The sequence below is a fragment of the Periplaneta americana genome, chromosome 4 (genome assembly GCF_040183065.1).
Source record: "Periplaneta americana isolate PAMFEO1 chromosome 4, P.americana_PAMFEO1_priV1, whole genome shotgun sequence".
Taxonomy (NCBI): domain Eukaryota; kingdom Metazoa; phylum Arthropoda; class Insecta; order Blattodea; family Blattidae; genus Periplaneta; species Periplaneta americana.
In genome coordinates, this window is record NC_091120.1 from 144,731,191 (window position 1) to 144,756,244 (window position 25,054).

The 25,054-nt window shown below is 34.3% G+C and overlaps 1 protein-coding gene across 2 annotated transcripts; it reads left to right on the forward strand.

Moving 5' to 3' along the window:
- The first annotated feature begins 4,369 nt into the window (after nucleotides 1–4,369).
- On the forward strand, nucleotides 4,370–21,119 carry LOC138698255 (uncharacterized). Of its 2 annotated transcripts, none has more exons than XM_069824050.1 (3): nucleotides 4,370–4,494; nucleotides 11,964–12,095; nucleotides 18,252–21,119. In XM_069824050.1, exons 1-3 carry the CDS (start codon nucleotides 4,491–4,493, stop codon nucleotides 19,724–19,726), a joined length of 1,611 nt encoding a protein of 536 aa, XP_069680151.1. In that variant the 5' UTR covers nucleotides 4,370–4,490; the 3' UTR covers nucleotides 19,727–21,119. The 2 variants fall into 2 exon arrangements, with proteins under 2 accessions (XP_069680151.1, XP_069680152.1); XM_069824051.1 differs by having other exon boundaries at nucleotides 18,456–21,119.
- Nucleotides 21,120–25,054: the final 3,935 nt, after the last annotated feature.

Below are 25,054 nucleotides of genomic sequence, written 5' to 3' on the forward strand. Positions count from 1 at the left end.
CATGGTGCTCGCTCACTTAATATTACATGTGGGCTGTGCTCACAATCTACAAAAAGTTGAGAACACCTGCTGTAAAGGAAAAGATAAATACAAAAAGATACCTATCAATACCAAATTTAGGAAGCAAACAATACCTTTCAAAAGTATCATGAAACTGCTTTTGAATAATTTTTGTGTCGAGCTATTGGAGCACATGTGCTTGGCTCTGTAGTCCGTGATCCTTCAGTTGTCGTCAATATGACCTATGTATGCCTACAGAATGAACCGTAAGTCATGTCATTGATTTCAGAGGGTGAATCTATGATATATCTCAAACAGAACCGTTTAATACAACTTTGCTTGTTTTTGTTTATCTTTCGAGAAGGAAAATGTTTTAAATTAAACGTTTAGTAATATATTTTAGGAAAACTGTTAACTAAATGCCCAATATTCTCAGTCAGTTTAAGAGAGAAATATAAATGATTGAACAAATTTTAGTTTTGTTTCTTAAATTTGCAGAAATTTGGTTAAAAAAAGTTAATTTTAATTCCTCAAGACAATTTCAAATTGTACGGACGAAACAATCCTGTAGAAGGTTATTGTCTGGAATAAACAGATATATATATATATATATATATATATATATATATATATACATATATATATATATATATATATATATATATATATATGATCGCATGTACGTTTGTAATAGCAATGGAGGGGAGAGCAAGAAATGTAAACAATAAATGTAAACATAAAAAAATCACATAGACAACTCTGAAAATTTACTTTCTTTTATGTAAGTTTATCGGTTAACTACTTTAAAATTGAAATGGGAGGGAGGCAACTATTTCTAAATTGTTGAAGCAAAATATTGCTTGCAGCTTCTCTCTACACACTTAAAACAGAAAAATTAAACATTACACAACACCTGTATTTTATGACATTAAAACATTGTAGGCCTACATGGCAATGATCTGCTACTTCCCCATTCCCTATTGTTCACCGGAATATAACAGACTACTGTGCATTCAACCAGTGATTAAGTTTTACAATATTACACGATGACACAATTCACGTGTTTAAAATTGTATGTTTTTTTCTGAAAAACTATATCCAAAACACACCAAAATGGAACTTGACCTTTTGTTACTCTTCAGCAAAGAAATCATCGTCGACCAAAATTAATGACAGTACTTACGGTTCACCCGGTATATAAAGTATAAGGGTGCTATGCATAGACATTTCGCTAGCCCGCGCTACGAGCGTGCTAAACTAGCCCCGCCTATCGACTGATTACTTGTACAGGATTCATATCATATCATATCGCTAACACTGGTTTATGAATGCGAAAAACGCTAGTTCGCTGATCATCCACCGGAAGCCCGCGCTAAGAATGTCTATGAATATGGCCCTAAAAGTCTGAAGATTTCGTATTAGATCACTATTGGCAAATAGTAACAACACAGTTCAAATTGGATATTCATTTAGTTAAACTGACATACATTATCCTGAACTGTGAGAGAGAACCCAAGACCTACGTCATCTCGGAGAACTTTACGCTGACCTCTTGCTAGAAATCTTCACAATCACACCAACAGACTACATTAAAGTTCGCTGATAAGCAAACATTCTCATGGGGGTAGAACAAAAGTTATTTTTTTCTTTCATATGTTCATAATGTCAAAACAAGTGGTTTACAAATTTGGCCACTCGAGCTCAATCACGAGGGCCGTAAAAATAATTTTCCCTGGGGCCGTTTACAGAAAGAAAACAATTTCATGGAAAGATTTATTGGAAAAGATAGACTTACATCAATTTTTGAGCTATTTTTCAACATATTTCTCATACCGTGTGATCAACTTTTGTATCCCTGTGTCGTAGAAGTTTGCCGCCTGGGATCGGAACCAGTGTGTGACAGCCGTCTGCACCTCTCTGTCGATCCCATGGTATGACAGATATCTCAATTCCAGTGGGGAATATGTTGAAAAATAGTCCAATAGTTGTATCTGTTCCAATAAATTTTTCCAATGTAATTGTGTTTTCTTTCTGTAAACGGTTCCAGAAAAAACTTATTTTACGGCCTTTGTAATTGCGCTCGTGTGGTCAAAATTTGTAAAAGCATTTGTTTTGAGATTATTAACCTGCTGGAAGAAAAAAAGTAACTTTATCTGCCTCCCTGAGAATGTTTACTTGTGAGTAGGTTTCTAAGCAGGTAAACTCCACTCATCCCTAGACCAGTCCTCTCTGTACGTCGCTAGCCGGCATCCGGAAATATTAGGGAATAATTAATTTTGATAATACATAACGTCTGGAAATGAGAGCACTGTGACCTTGTTCGCCACAAGTGTGGCAGTGGATTTTTTAATAAAAATCTGCGTGACAAGTTTATGGTTTAGAATGGCATACATTAAACGTAAAGTACTGTTATTCATTATGTTATTTCAACTATCGATTTCCAACTAAGCATATGCGATACTGATTAATATCGTACGCGCAACAACCAGCAAGCCTTAAAAGGAGAAATCCAAAATGGAAGGCATAAATACACAATCAACAACAAGAATTCAAAATAAAATAAATTCGGTTTATGTTGCTTTAATATTCTAATAAACTGAGTTAATTTCCTGTGTTTTAATGTGGGTTGCGTTGAGGTTAAAATCGTCAAACCAAAGCCCTATGAAAAATCAATAAATACGTCGTACATGCAAAAGTGCTCCGTGCCTGCAATCTGTTCTACTACTCGGGAACACGCTGAAAGGACACTCATGGTCACCATTTCATTATCAGCAAAGTAATAAGGTAAGATATTTGTAAAAACTCAAAACTTAGACATTTAATTGTCGTCAAACAAAAACAGGCGTATGCATCTTGCCTATAATGGTAAGTAAGACGCTCGTATGAAAATTATGAAATTCGCTTACGCTCGTTTCATAAAATTACTACCATCATAGGCTCGTTACGTAATATACTATTATAGTATTCGGAAAGAAATTTCAGTTCCAATGAATTAGTGGGTACTAGCTACAGCAGAAAACAAATTCGCGAAAGAAATGTACGCCACCGGCGTAGCTCAGACTAGCGTGTTTGCCTATCCAGCCGGGATTGGATTTGATTTCCGCTTAGGTTGAGTATGTGGTTGGGTTTTTACGAGGTTTTCCAAACCATAAAGCGAATGTCAGGTAATCTGTGGACTCATCTTGTGAAATACCACCTCGCTATGACCAGTTTCATCGACACAAACTAACCCTGTAGATGATACAGCGACGTTAAATAACCAAGTAAAATTGTACATTATGTCGACGCTCTTCTTTATGATCCAGAGCAGATTAACACATAAAAAGATGGAGAACGACTGTTATTGAATTTACTTACTTATTTATGGCTTTTAAGGAACCCGGAGGTTCATAGCTGCCCTCACATCAGGCTGCCATCGGTCCCTATCCTGTGCAAGATTAATCCAGTTTCTATCATCATATCCAACCTTCTTCAAATTAATTTTAATATTATCCTCCCATCTACGCCTTGGCCTCCCCAAAGATCATTTTCCTTCCGGCCTCACAACTAACACTCTATATGCATTTCTGGATTCGCCCATACGTGCTATATGCACTGCTCATCTCAAACGTTTGAATTTAATGTTCCTAATTATGTCATGTGAATAATTTAGCCCTGAAATTTACTATTTACAAATTTGCATTACCAATCGGCTTCGTTTCTAACAAAATCGTTACGTTAATCGAGAGTGGTAATTTCTAATAAGTACGTTTTCCGTTAATTTTCTATCTCCCCGTGTGTCATTTATTGTGCAAATGCCGGATCGTCAACTAATATACCTGCTGTGATACTAAGAAATTAACAAAAACAGGAAATTTATTTCATGAGGGCAGTAAACACGGCCAGAAAAAACCTTGTAACTTAAAATGATGGACAATATTATTTATGGTATTATCACAGTCTAGTATATACAGTCGCGAATTTCAATACGTAGTAAATATGCAAACATTAGATAGTTGCTCACCACTAGGATCGCTAATATCGCCTCATTACAGGCAATGCAAAATAGTATCGTCACAGTCTATTGTTTCTAGCACCCTCAAAACTCAAGCTTCGTGACTGTATATAGTAGACTGTGGTATTATCTCAGTGAAATGAACACGATAATAGTTGCAACTAGAGTAAGCCTACTGTAAAATATAAGCTGATCATTTCTTAAGTTTAATGTTTCGTCATTGGATCCTCTGGAATGTTCCTTGCAATATTTGCCTATATTAAATAATTGTATATCCACAATCTTTCATAATCGTTACGCTCATATTCTCTTTGGTAGCGAATGATTATATAGCGCTTTGTGCTCGAACAGTAGTTTCGTTGCCATGAACACGCTTTCCCAACGACATTCGACTATTCTTTAGAATTTTAAATTTGAGATAGGTAGAGAGGCTACAAAGAGACACGCAGTAGTTAACATTAGTAAGAGAGTGAGATTGCCAGAGAACACTGCAAATATGAGTAAGTATTGCTTGAGTTTTAGCGAAATAAGCTCTAAGATATCTTCGTGAAAATAGAACAGCTGATATTTTAAAATCTTTTCCCCGAGTTGAAGTAAAAGTATTTTGACTCTAATGAAGTAATGCAATAATAAAAATAAGATATAACTGAACTTGAAATCTTTTAGAATTGCGTAAATGTTTAGTGTTACTCGTATAAACTGTAAAACTAGAATTCAATAATATTGCAAACCGCTTTCTTTCTCTTCAGTAAGATGATGTGTAATACGAATTCAGGAATTATAGTTACGAAGTCTAACGTTGCTATACGCTTTGACATATTTTTTAGTCATCTAACGAACATTCAGAACTGTAATAAATACTACAAATAAAAAAATAAAAAGAAATACTTCACATTATCCTAAGAAATGAAAATGAATCTAAAACAAGTTTGACACAGCGCTCTTAATAATAAGTTGAAATCTTATACTCTGTGAAATTACCGGCCTTTTTATTCTTATTAAAGGTGATTAAAACTACCGTGTTTGTAAAGGATGAGTATACCATGAAAGAATTGCATTTTAAATATGAAGTTTGTTACACGATATACTCAAATATTTGGACAAAGCTTTAAAAATGGAAATAAGACTAAACACACATGTTGCAAAAATAAGCGAAACCAAATTGTAAGAGATTCTAACAATACTATAATAAATAGGTTGCAATACTGTTGCAAACAGACAGACGAATAAATTGATTTTCGTAAGACAAAAAGCGTTGATAGTTGAACAGTCAGATAAGTAATTTCAGCAGCTTTTTGAGACTATATTTCTATTTCCGGTATTGCAATTTCAGATCTATTTCTACAATAGGTGCCAATAATTTTCACCATAACGTCACTTTGTTCCTGATCAAGTTCCTAAAATGATCTATACTTCAAGTCTTTAAATATGGCTGATTTATCGCTAATGACTTTTTGAACAGTCTAAATTACAGTGAATTGCCTCATAATATTGCGGTAACTGGGTTAGGTTTGTTTTTCTATACAAGGTGTAAGGTGTATAAGTGCCTTTATTTTAACTGATGCATTTCAAATTTTTTTCCGTTTTCAATATGATAGGCGATTCTAAACGAATTTTTTTGTGCTGAATTCGAAAATAATCTCCATTTTTTTTTTATCCATCATGTCAGGTTTTCAGACAATTCGTGAATAACTAGAAATGAAATTATAGCTTTGTGAAACGTCATAAAAATTATTTTCAACAAGAATTTTGTGAAAAAACTAGGCCACAATTTGCTATTTGCCACTAATTAATAATTATTAATTAATAATTATAAGCACCTTCACAACCTTACATCAATATTGCACTTCAAATTTTCTCCTCTTTGACCTCCTCGCATGTTGTTCAGAGCAGTCCCTTTTTAACATCCAGCAATAGTCCGCAATGTTTCCATTATGAAGCAAAACCCTTTAAGACTTTCTGAGAAGAATCTATGAAGAACCTCCACTCTTTGGAATTATAGTTTGTTACAAAATTGTAAGACGGCAATGATGTCTTGGCAATACACTAAATTTTCTTCAGCAAAAAAAAAAGGGACAAGTTCCTTCTCACGATGCCTGTACCATGAGAAATATGTACCTTCAGCCAATACTTTTTCTTTTAACCTAGAACCTAATAGTTCTGCTGATTATTTAGGCAAATTTTAATCCCTCACTAAATCATTAAGCTTACTTTGATTAAAACATCTATAATCACCAGAATTGTCTGGTTCATAAGTATGATCCACTGGAGATTGTTTCAGTGCTACTGGATGCAGATGGCAATTTATCTGATTCAAGGGGTAACTGAACGGGAATATCAGGACGATGAGGTACGGGCCGAATGGCAGAGGGAATGTTAGGATATAGAATAGCTTTCTTGTTTTAGCAGTATATACAGCTACCTTAACTGCACAAAAATAACAATAGTCTCCATGATTTGTAGGTTCCCTCCATATCATAGGGATATTCAAAGGGCAATGACTTTTTCCATTTTTCCAACTCAACTCTTCAACACATACTTTATGGGGCCACCAGGGTTTGTCCTGGTCTCCTAACTTAATGCGAAAATACTGAAAGTAAGTATTCTTTATAGTAGCTTTTATATTCTGTCTCTGTTTTACTAATGTATATGACCCACATACATAGAAAAACAAATTTGGATCATTTACACAACCACGTTTCGACATTTCTATGAAACAACACTTATGTTGTACTCTCGCAGAAAAATAAGAACTCACACACTTCACTTTTACACGGCAACCAACAACATAAAACTGAACCTCTAATTTTAAAAGAACAAACTTTTAAACAGGGATAGGTTTATTATTTCAGTAAGGAAATCTGTAGCCTCATAAGCTGGATTGCACTTCCATAAATAAATATATACAATGGCCCTATTTCATTTCTCTAATTCATTGTTAGTTTTAATAGCAATCTCTAAGCGTAAATATTTCCTTCATATTTTTTATGACCTGAGACACTAAATATTTCAACTTCCTGTTTATAGATAACGTTGGGTGCAGACAGATAAGAATCTCAAAGAATAAAGAACGGATGTCTTAACCTCGGGTAATTTTAAGGGGGAGAATACAATTTTGTACATCTCCCAAGAGCGGATATAGTCGGTAAATTTTAATAAATATCAAATACAAACATAATAAAATATATTGTCACATTTTAAGTAATGAAGTTTAAATTATAAGCTGTCGTGCCTTTTTAACAAACGACAACCACACTGTAATATTACTATATTACGAAAAATATTGAAAACATACAATTTTGAATTGTAAAAAATTCTGACGTGGTACGCGAAAACGGATTTCATTTTTGCAATCAGTGTGAAATTGTGAATCAGAAACGCTCATTTATTTCAAAACAACAAGATCCATGCAGGACGATATTCATGTCATAAGGAAGAAATAATGTTCTTACAATTTTTTCTAATTGCAATATTTAACTAACTATTAAAGTTTACAATATTAGACGTTTTGCAAAGTTGCTGGAAGGAGAGGAGGTTTAGAAGTATACAGTACAACTCAAGCGGGGAGGAGGGGGGTTTAGAATACACAGTACAGTTAAAGAGGGCACAGGCATACCGGTATATAACAGATGCTCTGTTCTAATGCAGGAGCGGACCATGACAGTACTGTTTACATAAAACGAGCAGCAAATACAAACTTCCAATCTCATTAATAGAAAATTATGGTAAATTTACATTTTATGTAACAATATTGCTCCATTTTGAATTGTAGGTCTAAAAAATAAACAATAATAATAGTTTTCTACAACAAATCACACGAAATTTTTTCTAATGCAACATTTTAATCTCTCCCGCTTCCGTAAAGCAGTACCATTTTTAAACAAATTTCTGGTTGTGTGATTTTCGAAACTAGGTAAGAGAGTTCTAGTTTCTAATAATCGTTGAGAAACTGTTACAAATGTTCGCCGATTAGGTAACCTTCTTTGAGGAAAACGTTGACGGTACATCCTTCTTGCCTCACTTGAATTACGATGACTTTCTCCATAAATTAATAACATATGATATTCCTAAACTGTGAATGACATTGTAAGTTGTTTATCAATACCCTGTACTGAACTGTCATCCGCTCTGCAGTAGACTTATGGACAGGGAGCTTGAGCTCAACTGACTCGTACTTACGTCTGTGAGGAGAACTGCCTGTTGAACATTGCCACGTCTCTAACTCCAGAATATTAACAAATTTAAGTATGCATTTTTATATAATTTCACGAAAACTTAATAGAACACACAAATATTTATTTAAAATAACTCTTTGATAGATATGTCTACTGATGTGTTTTCGTAACTTTACTAACGATATAAGCTGTATAATGCAAATAAAATAAGAAAAAAAATATATATTTTTTTTTTGGAAAAACTATAGAGTTTTGACCCTATGTTGTATAGACATTTTTTGATTCTGTGGACGGTCCCCGACGACTATGAAAAGGATGACGCTTATACCTCTTACACCCTGTATATTTAGAGAGGCCTAAAAATTTATTGTGTAAATAGGTTGCCAATAGTGAGCATTATAGTCAAGATATTGTCCATCTTATCTTTACTTTTACATGTTCGGCTACTGTCTTTAATACCTCGGTATAATTTCATTTTGAATTCTTGTATAGGAATAGTTTAAGGTCGGTCATTCGAAAACTCGGACATTAATTTAGATACTTTTTGGGGGATTTTTTAATTTATTATAGATATAGCTTAATTTTCGTAAAGTTTAACAAACGATGACTTCACATGGTCGACGTAAAAATTAAAAGTAAATAAAACTATGTAAAAACCAACAATTATAGACAATTTCACGATATTCTATTTTGGAACAGAACCTATCCGCTCTTATTGGAAATAGAATATCACCAAAATAATTTCAGAACATCCCATTTTCGCATGAACTCCGTTGCAGGTTGTCCACTAAGAGTCCGAGCATTATAATCTATAAAAACAAATGCAACATCATACTGGTCTCGAAACGGTTTGACAAATGGCCGCAGAACCTCAGCAACATCTTTTCCTCTCCCTACGATGTTGCATTGCATTGCATTGTATTTATTAAACTTCCATGTAATTCATACATTGCTTTACAGCTAGAATATGGAAAAAGTCAAGAAACTTAATACTATTATAAAGTCTTAATTTATAGTCACAGTCTAGATGAAATATATAGATAAGATTTACAATATATAGTCTACTAGTACAACACAAAGTTCTAGTATTAATTTCATCAAGTTTTATTGAATGTCATGAATTCACCTACAGAATAGAAGGCGTGAGAAATTATGTACTTTAATTTGGCCCTAAATAATCTTACGTTTTGAGTTTCATTTTTTATATCGATAGTGAGGCTATTGAAAATTTTTACTGCCATATAACGCACTCCTTTTTGATAGCACGATAGACTTGCCGATGGAGTATGAAAGTTATTTTTTTGACGTGTATTTATGCTATGAACTGTTGAATTAGTTACAAAGCTCTCAAGATTACATAAGAGGAAGATTATTAATGAAAATATATACTGACAAGCCATGGGCATTATTTGTAGTTTTTTTTAAATAGTCCTACACGATTCCCTAGATTTGGCACCTACCATTATTCTAATTACTCTTTTTTGTAATAGAAATATACTGTTACTATCTGTGGAATTTCCCCAGAATATTATTCCAAAACTCATTATCGAGTGGAAGTATGCAAAGGATATTGTTTTTAAGGTACTGATATTTACTATCTTTTGCATAGATCTAATGGCAAAACAAGCTGAATTTAGTTTATGGGTGCATCGTGAAGACTATTTGTTACAGCTTGCGTGCTTAAACTGACTCCAGTTTCCCTCAACAGATCATTTTGTAAATCCCGAGTGGATGACGTCGATCTCTTCAACGTAGTTGTTCGTATACATCAATTCTGTCATGACGTTGTCAGCTCAGGGCGACCTGTTCTCCTTCTGTCGTCCACAGCATTGGTGTCGTACCTTTTCCATGTTTTGGAAACTGCACTTTGTGTAACTTCAAGCATGAGTGCTACGTCTGCTTGTGCATATCCACCTTGAATCAATGCTAAAATTGACTCTGTCGAATTATGAAATTCATTGTAAACCCAAAAGTTGTATTCCAAAGCTCCTAACTCCACTAAACACTAGTACGTACCCAGTGCCGGACTTAGGCCTAGTCAGTTACCTACGGCGACAATTTCCAGGGGGGGCGGTGACATTTTTCTCTCTTTTTATTTATGTTTCATTTTCATTTTACAGTGAAATTTGTTTTTAAAACACTTGTTTGTAAATCTTTTCTTAAGTTCTTGAACATCTTGTGGAAGTCGGATATTATTTTGTTATCGCATTGTCGTGGTCGTCGTGGCGAGAGTAAAAGGAAAGTGTGCAGCTGCATAGTTATATTGTAATGCCGATATCACGTTATTATATTATCAACTGCTTAAATTTAATTGCTTGTATAAACAAAAATGCATTGTTGAAAATCAAATTGAATGTGTGTTTATTATTTATCGGTATGAGTAGTAACCGGAACTGTTACATTTCCAATATAATACATCGTCAACAATATTATTTAATCATTTTCCAGCTTGTGCACTATATAATTCGATATGAAAGTTTTATTCCGCAAAGACTTGGAGTTTGTTTTCAATTTACCTTATACTTCTTATCGAAGTAACAAATACTCGTAATAATTATACTGTCAACAAAACCAATGCTTAAAAATAAACCACAGCTTGCCTTTCGCAAATTAATCTTGTTTCAACAATTAATAAGTTTGAATATGTCTTTGCATCGAGTCTGGGGTGTTTCGTCAGATCGAATTTGATGACATCATCATTGCTTTCTCTGTGAAGAAAGTGTAAAGTAAATCCTTATAATTCATAAGTAAGATGCATGTATTTTGTTTCCAGTAATTTGTTTTCTCAATTATAACATTTCATTTAAAACTAATTTAAACTAAACATAACCTGTATAATAGCTGCTTTAAAATTTACGTATTTTGAAACGGCAATGAAACAGTCATTGGGAGGGGGGGGGGGAGGAAGCTGCCTATACCGAAAGCCACGTAAACAAACTAGAAATATGAAAACAATGTGCAAGGTATAGGTCTCGCAACCACGGATTACCGACGGAAGGAATGCGAATCAAACACTGCGATAAGGAAGAGCGGGCGAGAGGAAAGGTCACGAGATAACTTGAATGATATTCTAGAGTACAGTCTGAAGAGAAATGACCGATAGAATCAGTCTTGCGTTGTGATAGTTACATTACGACTTTAGTTTGTTCCATTGCATGTGAATACGTGTCTTGTATCGCACGGTATTATTTCATTCGTAAACATATGTTGCGCGTTTAATTAGCTTCGAATTTTTCTCTTTCTACGTTCTTTATTTCCACAACGATGTCCTCATTTGTTCATCTTCTTGGAAGAGACAGTACTTCTATCGGCTCGCACCTCTCCTCTGCATGCCTACATACACACGTCAAAACAGACAGTAATGTCACCATTGGTTTTTGGTAATCGTTTCTTGCGCGACCTATACTATTTAAAACTTAGGCGAATGAAACCAAAAACACCGTAAACTAAAACGAGCCTGAGAAGACCCATCCAAACCTAAACAGGCCTAAAAGTCGTGTAAATAAACTAAAAATGGTCTGATAAAATTGAACTTAAAGAAAAAAAAAACTAAGAGAAAGAAAATATAACTAGCTTAAAGAAACAAAAATTGATACAAATCATAAGCATATCTACGGAATTATACATGCACCCATAAACTGCGCAACTGTAGTTGAGTACAAGAAACTGCTTAAGTCGTTTTCAGGATTCTAGACTTTACCCAGACTTCAATATCCAGAGGTAGAGAAATAATAATAAAAAAAAAACTGGTATAGTAGATATTTCATGTGGCAAATTTCTTTCTATATAAATAGGTAAGTCTGAGAAGAATGAAGGAAGCGGGACGAGTGACGAGAGCGAACAAGATTTAGATTGGGACGATGGACACTTCGACCTGGACAGAGACTATGGACTGTCGGAAGAGCGACGCCAACACTCAGAGAATGGTAATTAAATCTATTATAATAGTTCTTGTAATCTCTGAATTCGACAGCGAACCTAGAAAGTGTGATCACTCAACCAGTATCTGGTTTTCACGAGAGACTTCACGCAACTTAAACTCAGATAACTTCATTTAGGTCAAAATTACATAAATTCTTACTTAACAAATTAATTGCTGATTAATATTTATTACATATAATGAAACTAACATCTGTCCATTCTTATTATTATTAATTTCTCTAAATAGATTTACAAAACCTCTAATGGCAATTACATTAATATTCTCATTATAGAAATATATTTTAGATTTATATATATATATATATATATATATATATATATATATATATATATATATTTTCTTCCTGTAACATAGTTCTAGTAAGCTTATATTAAATTAATTTTCATCATTTTACTAGCTATCTCAAATCTCTAATTATAATTGATTGAATTAAATTAGCTCATAAATTAAGTTACTACTTTACCTTATAGGTTTATCTAAATTTAAATAAATATGTAGTCTACTAGTCGTTAAAACTTAACTGAAGAATATTGCTGGAGAACCTTTTAAGTGTAGTGTAAATATTCGCAATTTAAATATGTATTGTATTGGTTAAGGCTGGTTGAGTGGAAGAGAAGGCCTTATGGCCTTAACTCTGCTAGCGAAAATAAATTATTATTATTATTATTATTATTATTATTATTATTATTATTATTATTATTATTATTGCATTGACGATGTAATTTATTGATATGTCTTCATTTGTAAAAAAAAAAATAAATGGTCAAGTACAGCTGTCAAAAGAAAAAGTGGCCGCTCTCCTGGAACAAAGTTCCCTTCGGGTATCTTCGCTACAATTCGGAGACAGGCGATGTTACATGTTGTTGGACCACGTTGCCTGATATCTACAGTTATAATTGAAGTATTCTGTGTGTTATTGATAGCATAATGGTAGCGTTCAGGCCTCTTATTCATGAGGTCCTGCGTTCGACTACAACCACGTGCTTTTTATGTTCTTTTTTGTTCTGTTTTTGAGAGAGACAAACTATACATATTGGCTCCTTTCTCTTTTATGATTATTTTAGTAATTAACATCAGGTTCATTAATATATTATGCCATGGTATTCTCAATAAAATATCTTTCGTGGCATAAACAAAACAAATTTACTGGCGTCGGCCTTAAAACATTCGAACAATTAAGCGTTCAAAAAACAAAACGAAAAGCCACAATTCAATATTTAGTCTATCTTCCTCTTATCTCGATCATCTTGCAGTCGAGTGGGCATGGAATTGACTAGTCTTTGCAAATAGCGACTGTTTTTAGACACGATATTCCAGGCATTCTGAACATACATAAGTGTTCTGTCCATGGGCAGGTCTTTCATTCCAAACCCAGCAATCTCCAATCTTTCCTATTTTCTGCCTTCCTCTTAGTCTCCGCATATGATCCACATATCCTAATGTCGTCTATTATTCTTTTCAACCAGAGACCCAACCAGTTACTTTTTATCTTTCTAATCAGTTTCAGCATCATTCTTTCTTCACTCACTTTTTCAAACACAAATTTATTTCTTATTTTGTCTGTCCACTTCACACGCACCGTTCTTCTCCACATCCACATTTCAAATGCTTCAATTCGTTTCTCTTCATTTCGTCGTAATGTCCATGTTCCTTCCCCATACAATGCCACACTCCACACAAAGCACTTCACTAGTCTCTTCCTTAGTTCTTTTTCCAGAGGTCCGCAGAAGATCCTTCTTCTATTTAAAGCTTCCTTTGTTCATGTTTGCAGTTTTTCTTGGGAAGGATAGGCCTAAATGCGGTAACATCCCGTTGCTTTCCGCGCACCACTATCTCTTTCGCATCTTATTAAATTCCAGGGGGCCCAAGCGTGGAGATGAGGAGAGTGGATTTAACTAATTGGGCCTTCCGGACTTCACCGAAAGTCACGGCAAGGGCTAAATATTAATTATATCAGGATGTTTGACCCTATCAGAGATCGGGAAATCTCAATTAGCCTTTGCCCCCCGCATCCTGGACTATCTTCTACGAATCATCAGAAAATCTTAGAGTGTGATTGGGCCAATTTTTCCGAAAATGTTTCCACACTTTTGCCCTCGTAGCTCAGCGGACGAACGTCGGAATTTAGATGTCAACGTTTCAGGTTCAATTCCTCGTTACTCCTTTTCATTTTATTGTGGTTCAAGATAGTATAATGTAATAATACAAAAAGAAAAATTAATAGTAGTATTATGCAACTGGATTTTTCCAAACCTAATATTAAATTTATGTTATTTATATCGCTAAAGAACGATTACAATATAAATAACTTGAATATTATTTATACAGTATCACTAAAGAACGATAACAGAATATAAATGATAAATATCGGTTTGTTTAATTAATATAAGATATTATATAATACGTATTTAATTATCTAAATAAACTAACTTATTTTACAAAGAAAGATGGTTATTTGTGTTATAATAATTGCCTACATAAAATACAGATTATTTATATTGCGAAAGAACAATAACAATATAAATAACTTGAATATTATTTTATAATTCTAATGAAGGAAAACAATATAAATGATAACTTGAATATTATGTATATCGCTAAAGAACGATAACAATATAAAAAAACGTGAATATTATTCCTATCGGAATTTCACAGATTTATTACAGATGTATTTAAGAAATTGTACAAGAATAGTAATTAGTAACAGTGTCCTATTTATTCTTCTTGGAGCCAAATTTGTAACTTTTAAAAGTGTGGTTACTATGTTGAAGTGTATGTGTTGCAACGGATGCTTGATTTGTTATGTATGTGAGTCAGTTATGGGATGCTTGATGTCGTCGCAATGTCGTAATTATAGTTTGATTGTGTTTGTGTGACTATTGTGTATTAATTTATGTGTGGTACGGGAAGCTGCATATTTGTGTTACAGAAGTGTTACGTATGTGTGTTGTTAATGTTTTTGTATGTTTCAAATTGATAACTGATATTTGTTTTGCAATCGCAATGCCTAATTTACAGATTGTTTGTTTTGTTTACATCGCGTAAGCTAATTTAATTTTCTTTTCCATTTCTCTTTATGCTTATCTTTTTTGTGTATAAAACTATAGCCCTAACATAAATATGTAAAATTGGGCTAACCCCCATTGGAGATACTGTAGCTACAATAGTATATAAAACGATAACAGAATACAAATGATGACTTGAATTTTATTCATATCTCTAAAGAACGATAACAAAATATAAATAACGTGATATCCATCAAGAACGATAACTGGATATAAATGATAATTTGAATATCATTTACATCGCTAAAGAACAATTAAAAAATAAAATGAAAACTTGAAGAAGGCGCGAACCCAGAACCTTTGAATCATTAAACAAGCACTCTACCGCTGGTCTGAGAGGAGCAGATATGGAACACTTTCATAGTTCCGGAACTGCTTGTACAAGCACATGCATCGTGTAACATCGCCGCGACCCGAAGTGGACTTTGAAAATATTCGCTGTTCACGAGTGCGGCCACTTTTTTTTTTTGACAGCTGTACATGAGATGTATCAATGCCTGCCCACTTCACTTTACGTGATTCGGGTTCCGCATATTGCGAATAGACATGACAACATGACCACTTCAATTTTGTTCTAGTTTTAAAATAGTTTTAACGGCACAATTATTAAATTGGCATTTTATTTTGTGAATAGGACAGTATGCGAAACGGGATCGCAGGTTGAGTTTAGAAATACTGCGAAAATAAAAAAATTTTTAACGTGTCGTTCACTATTTTTTTTACAGTCGTTCGTCCGTGCTAGTATAAATAAATTCCCCTCTCTTATACAGCCTCACTGTAATCCTGAAAACTTTATAACATTCGAACCGATTTTTGTTAAAACCGAATAAGTCTGTTTTAGACGATTTTTTTTTCTTTTTATCGTTTGGTGTACTTAAAGTCCAGGCCTATCGATTGGCATTAACACTGAAAATGTCGTGGTATACGTTATGCCGTACCTGATCTCTTCGTATATTCTGATTTGTGTTGAAAGAGAATAAGTCGTCGACTTTTTCGTTTTTAACACAAAACGGGCCAGGCGAATGCGTTCTATCTTTCAATGTTGGTAAACTTTTATTTTCATTCCGCCAAGCGCAATTATGAATACTAGATTTCTCTTCATTATTAAGCTGAAATTGGTTGTGCTTCTGTTCATTGGATGTATTATAGAACATTCATTTCACCTGAGAAAAACATCCGGGAGTGATATATTTAGTAGGTTACATTAGAACCAATATATCCGACAGGCAAAAGTACCTATTGAAAATAAAATGGTGGAAGATGTGAAAAAGTAGTGAAATATGTGTTCTCAGAATCCAAAGACGTCTATATTGAAGTAATCTTATGGCCTGTCACTGAAGGGAGAGAATAGTAGCAGACGTAAACAAAAGGAACTCTTAGCAATTATATCCCTTTCTCTTTAGGACAGGAATGGAATGATTTAATGCACTTGTGACTTAATGATCGCAATTTTAAACGGAAATGCGCAACTTGTGATATCAGAAATAGGCTAAATTTTAATAATTTACTGACGTTATTTGTTTTAAATTAATACTCCTCAAAATAAATCATTACAGCACACGGTATTATTTACATGTAATTACATATTGAAAAAGGTTAAATTAACATAATTGTTTCATATTTAAATTATGTAGCAAATTTAAAACAAAGCGCGAAAACTGGAAATCAGAGTTAATGTTTTACATCTAGGCCAAAAAAGAAAAGGAAAAATAAATAAAACAAACTTTTTCGAAAAATATCTCGTGCAATTACAAGAGATGCTTAAAATGCCCTTCATTGGCAGTGACACATGATCGAAATCTTCGTAGAAAACTCTCCCTCTTCCCCCCCCCCTTCCTTACAATACAACGCCGCAGCGATCTCCGATGGTTTCCCTCATGCACGAGATTTGCCACGGATAATAATCAAATAAGTAAAAGCGTATTTTACGCTGACAGTTCTTAGAAATAATATAGTAAATCAAAAGTCCCTTCTGTTGATTTACTATACCAATATACATAGCCACATTATTTACAGAGTTCTTCTATGAGGAAATCATTCTTATTCTAGAAAGATACAGTATTTAACAAAAAAGATCAATGCGAATCATTTGTAGAGCTTCAATCAAAACTCAATGTAACCACTCTTTATTGAACTTGGGGCACATTCATTGCCATCAGTGTTCCTTCAAGTAGTCTCCATGTAAAAAGGAATATTAATCTTTATTTTGTACTCTTCGGTTCATCATTTAACTCGTAATAGTAATAAGTTTTATATTAATGAGAATAGTAAGAATGGCATAAAATTGTTTTACTTTCTTCAATACTTGCCTGTTCCATATTATTAACTAGCATAACTAGTCTTGTCCAAAAATAAAATTCAGTTTATGCCCATAATTTTGGATCTTAATTTTTTCACAAATTAAGGGTTTAATATTATCTTAAAAATAATCTATCCTACTTTCCCTGTTTGAGTGACCAATAGTTCAGGTTTCTGGAGTTTTTTTTTTTTTTTTGCGAATTGTGAAAAATCATTTAATGTGGACAAGACGAGTTTTGCATCTATAGTCGCGACGCTGTTATTTCCGGCGCGACTCCGCCTCTTTGCTTACGTCTTAGGAAGTGAAGGCTCTATAAAGTCTAGGTAGGTAGTATCGTTCGCCATTTTTGTTCTTTCGTTCCCGAGCTACCATACGAGGAATCTATTTGCCACACCGTTAAACATTATCATGTCGTAGCTCCTATGATAATAAATCAAACGCACTGTAATTCAGCAAATAATTGAGAGGCAAATAAAGTCTTCGTGTGCTTTCTGCGAACGCCAACAAAAGAGCCAAAATGGCGGGCGATTATATTAAGCATTTATCAAGCCTTAAGAAATGAATAACGTCTTCATAAGCAAATCACAAGACGCACACGTTTAAATGTAGCCGACCTGCAACGCGATTGGCTGCCGGAAATTAGAGCGACGGGACTATAGTAACCTCATATTTTGAACTACATTTGTTATAAATAAAAACTAATTTTGTTAATTGTTGATCATGGATAGAAAAATAAATTACATAAATTAATTTCATTATTGGTTCTATTCTGCAGATGGAATGCAGCAATTATCCTACTACGAAGTTGAAGGGGAGGGATATGAAGGTTGGGCAAACGTGCAAGAAATGGAAAATGAAGTTCAATTTACTGATAAAGAATCTACCTCGATGAAAAAGGAAGATTCTGCTCTGACGAAGCCAATTTCATATATAGACTTGAAACTTGCAGAAAATAAAAGTGGAGATGTTGGTGTTACAGATTCTGCATCATTGGAAGAGGAAAATGTCGACTGGCTGAGCTTTGCAGAGATGGAACAAGAACTTGAATATATCAAAACCGCTCTGAGTGAAGACGAGCAAACTGATGAGGCAGAAAGAAATAAAGAGCAGTCTAGTTCGTCTGTCAAATTCTCGGACAACTCATTACTGGTGAAAGATGTTTCACCTGGATGTACTGTGAACGTTGCTGTTCCTGGGTCTTCAGGTGGAGCAAAGAGTAAAACTTCAGGTACTGGCGCCGTGAAGAGATCCAAATGTTCGAAGGATGTCTCAAAACAGAAAGAGCACGAAGATTCAAAGGAAGAAGACAGTGAGGACGAAGTGGAATTAAAATATGTTGCCAGCTACGGGTGGATAACCAGAGATAATCGTGATACAAACATTTCTGAAATTAAATTTCAAAGTTCCGAAGAAGAAATAAAATTGGAAGCTAAAAGAAAAACTCAGATTCCTGCACGGCCGAAAATGAAACTATATTCCATGGACGAATATGACTGCTGTAGTAATACTGGTGCTATTGGGCCTGATCCTGAAATAAAAATACACGTACCCACACCAAAACTGCCATCAGTTGTTGATATTTTAAAATCCACGGAGGTCACCATGACAGCTTTACACTTCGAGTTTAGTGTTGATTACCCTAAGAAATTAAACGAATTTCTTAATTCCCGTCCCTTGTCAGACGATAGAGTTATAATTTGTAATTTTCTCTTGAGCAACTCTCTTATGATGTCGGCATTCTTTTCCAAGATGGCAGAGACTTTTTTAATATTTAAGAACACTATTGAGAGAGAGGAAGTAAGTTTAACTACTGACAAAAAAGACGTCGAAAATGTAGTTAGTGCTCTCAAGAAACTGATGTTAGTGTGTCAATTTTACTCGACCGGTTGGTCGCGTGTGGTAAGTCACTGCATAAATTGTGAAAACAAGACTGACAATACTGTTACTCGCAACAAACTTTCTACAAATAATGCTCAACATCTAAGGAATGTTTTGGATGATCTAACAAATTTAACCTTGCTGTTAAAAGTGAGCCACAGCCAGCTGGACATAATCCCTAAATTTTGTATGTATCAGTCAGCTGGTGAGAACAGTGATCTGGCCGTAAAGATCCGTGAATCCACTCCTAATGTCCAGACTGAAGCTCACAAAGGAATTACTTCCTTAAGTAATTTACTTTCGTTGATCACGAGTGAGATTTGTATAATTGAAGGGTTGATATTTGCGATGGACGATTTGTTGTTAATCTAAAACTCCTTAGGTACAGTATCTATCATTCAACATTTTAAATATTTTAACCTTAATTTTATTATCTTAAGTCCCATACTTATAAATTTCATTTAACTTGAGATTTTAATTGATGTTGATTAGTTTAAGTACTGATTAGAACATGTTTTACGAGCACATTTTGTATAAATTGAAGCCTGCAGTTCCTTGCTTAGTAAAGTACTTTCTCGCGAAAATGAATGCCAAAAATTAAATTAAATTTTAATAGTTCAGAATATTTTATCTCTATGTAAGAGTACAATACGCTGCAAATGTGTAATATTTTGTGTATGTTCATGGAAGACGATTGTCTCTGGACTAAGAACTTTAATGTTTTCACTTTAAAAATTTAAAGTTCTGCATTTTTATTGACGCGAAATAAACATTTTCAATGTATATACGTCACAGCCTGTGTATAACTATTTACCACTCTAGAATCATGGCCATTATCTCTCTGCGTAAATTTATATTAGCGATGAAAATTCTCTGTTTATAACTGCATTTTAAAAGTTTAATCAATGCATTATTTTAGAAGTAAAATCTTTCGTTTTAATTAAAATTTTACGGCTTAGTGCAAACGATTTTAATACATTGCAAACATGGATTTTTCCAGTTTAGCTACACTGCATTTGATTCTTAATAGTAGTCCTATAATATAGATAAAGAAAAGAGTTAAAAAGGATTTCTGCAATAGAAAAGTAATATTACTTTCTTTTTGCCTAATCTGATAGTGTATCTTCCTGAAAAACTAAATGTTTCATTAAAAATTAAATGTAGGCCCTATATAACGAGTTAATTTTTTGTGACAATGATCTGACTGGTGTCTTTGGAGCAAGTGCAACTTAAAACTTCTTGCAGTTTTTAAGCATTGTCAAATTATTTCTTCATGACCAATTCAATTTCTTGAGCATTTTGTTTCTCATTTTCAGTCCTTCAGTCAAGTACAATCGCTTTAATTCCAATTGTATATTCACATATTGTAAGCTTGAATAGGTTAAAGTAAAACGTTTATTTTCGAGTAAAAAAGAAAAATATTGCCTTGCTATCTTCGTAGAGTTCCGTACAAGTTGCATTTAAGAAACTAAAATTCAAATTAAATTTCAACAGATTTTCTTTTATTGATATAGTATAAAAACACGTTAAAATATTGTAAAATTTGTAACAAGTACATGAATTGTAATTGTATTTATGAAACATTATAGCTCAAAATAAGACCTGTGTAAAATTAGTCTATATAATTTTTAATAGTCGAAATCTGTTGTATTGTTACTGCAGGAAACGCATGACAAATGTTACATTGCTACAATTAATTACAGTTGATTGTGTATCTTAAGTTTGTGCTGTATGTAAATTTTAACAATAAAGACATTATAGAATAGACGTTGGCTCTTTCACACACCAGCAGATTTATGGGTTATAGTTTTCCATTTTATAAACTACATGGCAGATGGCCGTGAAAATGATAAATTTCGATTTTTTCTATTCATTTTGAAAAGCGTGCAAATTGAGTAAGGAAATTAAAAAAATATATATATGAAGCCTCGTGTTTGCCACACCCCTTTTTAAAATGCCTTTGCTGCCACGAATGATTAATTATTCATAAAAATTTTATTAATTGTACTAGAATTTATGATGGCTCGTATGAAAGGTTGGTATGTCTGGAATGCCGTGCGACTCAGTGGAGTAATTGAGGGTCGGCTCACAAAAATGAAAAATCTGAAAACTAAAACCGTAGAAAAAGGGGAGGGGGGGAAACAATGTAAATAGGTTGTCAGAATGCATAATGGGGGGGGGGCAAATATTCAACGTGGTAAAAGAAAGATTTCGTAACGTTCAGTGAATACACCGGTACATGTCAACTATTACAGCAAACTGATTATTGAAATAACAGAAGCCTGTCCTTTGACGCTGCGTCGCCAACAATGCTTATACTTGATGGTTAGATTAGTTATTTGGTTTATGTTTGTTATTTTTATTAATGCATTATCGAGGCAGAAGCAGTGTTGCCAAGTCAGCGGTTTTGTAGCTAAATCTGGTGTTTTCAGGACTATGGTCAGCTACAGAATTTTAGTCAGTGGCTAGCTATTTGGCGGTTTTTTATGTTTCCGGCAAAGGGAGACGATATTTTTATTTATTTTTTTCTCTAAAGATGTTATATTGTTTTTATATGTACTTGCGGACAATAACATTAGTTAATCATAAACCAGAGATTAATTTGATATCACAATTTTTCATTGTGCGAATGTAAAATATCGATGTTTTATGTTAACTTGATTTGGTACAACCACGTCCATTTCCTGCCTCATCCATTGTTATTGTACAAATAAGGTATGCCACATTCGTTGAACTCTTAGTCTAATCATGTAGGCATTGTTTTTGTAAATGAATTGATATGTTTAGTCATAGAGAGTAGATATTGAAATGAATTATTATTTTCATTTATAACTTATATTATGATTCATTCAGTGTTCTGCCCATGGGCAGGTCTTTCACTACAAACCCAGTATTCTCCAGCCTTTCCTACTTTCTGCTTTCCTCTTTGTCTTCTCATATGATCCATATATCTTAATGTCGTCTTATATTATGTATTATTTAATTTATCATTCCGCATTGTAGTTTATGTAACACAGACATACTTAAAACTTAAAACCAGACTCATTGTTGGCAGGCACGCCTCCAGCTCAGTATGAAATCAGATTTCGAACGGATTGGTGTGATTGTGAATGTGATTATTTCCTAAGTGTCCAGTATATTGTTCTTGATCTACTTCATTCAATTTTGAAGAAATATGCCGCGTAAAACTCCATACGTACAAAAGTTTAGAGATGTGAAGAAAAAAAAGTGTTGAAAGATTGAGCGGAAGAAGTTGCCGGTGATAGTTCAAAAGCTCGATGTAAATGATGTAAGGTGATATTGAATGTAAAATATTCAGATTTAATTGTCCATGCGGTTTTGCATAGAACACAGACCCTACGAAGTGATAAACACTTTCAATAACTTAATCTACATTTTTATAAAATTCTCCAGTTCCTAAAAATGTACAGTTTGTATTTCAAATTTGGAAGTGATGTGTTAAGAAAAATCTGGAGTTTTACAAGTACAGTTTAGCGGTTTTTTAAGCTTGTGCAGCGGTAAATGGAATTCTGAGTTGGCAACACTGCGCAGAATTAGGAGTGATAAGGATAGGTTAGTGCGTACAGGACGTTCTAGGACACTTCGGTTGAGATCTGTTCGGCATGGGAATCCAGTAGCAAGGTACGGCCGGCATAGTCATCAGCCTCATTGGAGCATGCAAACTTCTCTATTCACATACAGTGTTACCACAGTCTACTATATACAGTCACGAAGCTTGAGTTTTGAGGGTGCTAGAAACAATAGACTGTGACGGTACTATTTTGCATTGCCTGTAATGAGGCGATATTAGCGATCCTAGTGGTGAGCAACTATCTAATGTTTGCATATTTACTACGTATTGAGCTTTGCGACTGTATATACTAGACTGTGGTGTTACTTTAAAGCAGTGCCCCCGAGGAGGTGCTGTGCCATAGTGTGAACACTTGGGAGGAATTTCCCATATTCTCTTTTAAGAGTAATCCAGAATGATGCAAAAGAACGAACACAAAATGGCTGTTGGATGTAAAGGCCTAGTGGACATAGGCGGAGAGAGAACCGTTTCCTTTGGGGGGGGGGGGGGCAAAGCAAAACCATAGAATCCCGATATAACGAGGTTACGGGGGACATCATTTATCTTTTCCCCCCCCATTATAGCTTGACCTTGGTACAGTATATCGGAATATGATCATTTAATAAAGATATTGTAAAATAAAGTAAAATTGTAACAAAACATATAGACAGTTTTACTTTTTTTTCCTCTTGTAAGGAAGAGGGACCCGAAGGCTTACACTGCAGCCTGAGGCTTATTGTGCTTACCACTCCTATTCTGCGAATGATTTGATAGCCGAACGGCCGCGCTCTTGTACAAGTATAGCACGCCACACCATGAACTTAACCCGGGCTATTGTATGGATGATGATAATATGTGAATTAATGATGGCGAAATGAGTCCTAGGTCCAACATCGAAAATTGCCCAGCAATTCTGCTTCAATTGGTTGAGGAAAAACCTCGGAAAAACCCCAACCAAGTAACTTGTCCAAACTGCTCGTTTCATGGCCAGACGTGCTAACCATTACTCCACAGCGGTGGGCCAATTTTACATTTACTTTATCTGTTTATTTAAAAGAGCAAGATATCATGTGAAATGTGAATTCTAATTATTTTATTTAATCTCGTCTGTAAGTTTAACCGGGATCACTTTTCTTTTTTTTTGCATTGTTGTGCAGTATGTTATTCATATTTCTTCAAGTGGCTGCTTGAACACCTGCAGAGTTCTAACACATCAGTACAGGCTGTTGTAAAAAAAAAAAAGTGTTTCCATTCCTCAGATGAGGTATAGAAATTCTTATAATAATAATAATAATAATAATAATAATAATAATAATAATAATAATAATAATCCGTGGCGCTACAGCCCGTGAAGGGCCTAGACCCACCAGCCGGCTGCTGGCCTCACGCCCACATGCCGAAGCAGAGGTGGACGATCATCCAACCAGAATGGAGGTATCGTGTGGTTAGCACGATGATCCCTCCAGCCGTTATAGCTGGTATTCGCAACCGGATTTCGCTACCTATCGTAGCTCCCCAAGCGCATCAGATGCTGGGTGGGCACCGGTCCCATACACCGGCCGAAATTTCATGAGAAAATTTCTTCCCCCATGAGGACTCGAACCAGCGCGCATTCCGTAACGCGAGTCCTAGGAGAAATTCTTATACATTTAGAAATTTAAAATAAATATTATAGTCCAGACACATGGACTGAAGACATTAATTCGTCAGAAACTTGATCATAAACAAAAACAAGAAAAATCTTTTGAATTCAATATTTTCTAATGTTAATAGAAAAAAAAAGTTTTCGGCCAAGTTTCGGGGGGGGGGGGCAGTGCCTTCCCATGCCCCTAATAACTCCGCCTATGCTAGTGGATGAGAAATAATGAAGGATTATGACGAGTTATATAAAGCATGTGTTCCAACAGAATGAAGATAAAACTATTGAAATGCAGGTTTCAAGCTATATTTGACAGCTATTTATTATGCCTTGCAGTTTTTGTTCGTAATTAGTTTTCTGTCTTTGTATTTTCCTTCAAAATATCTAAAAGTGCACGATTTGACATCGGAGCTTTCAACCTGATTTCTTTAATTTTTCTTTGTCTTAGTAATGAGTAGGTCTTTGTATTCCGAAATAAAAGTACATTAAG

Coding starts and splice junctions, on each gene's coding strand:
- LOC138698255 (XM_069824050.1), top strand. Junction 12,096..18,251: donor ACGCCAACACTCAGAGAATG/GTAATTAAATCT, acceptor TCTATTCTGCAG/ATGGAATGCAGCAATTATCC.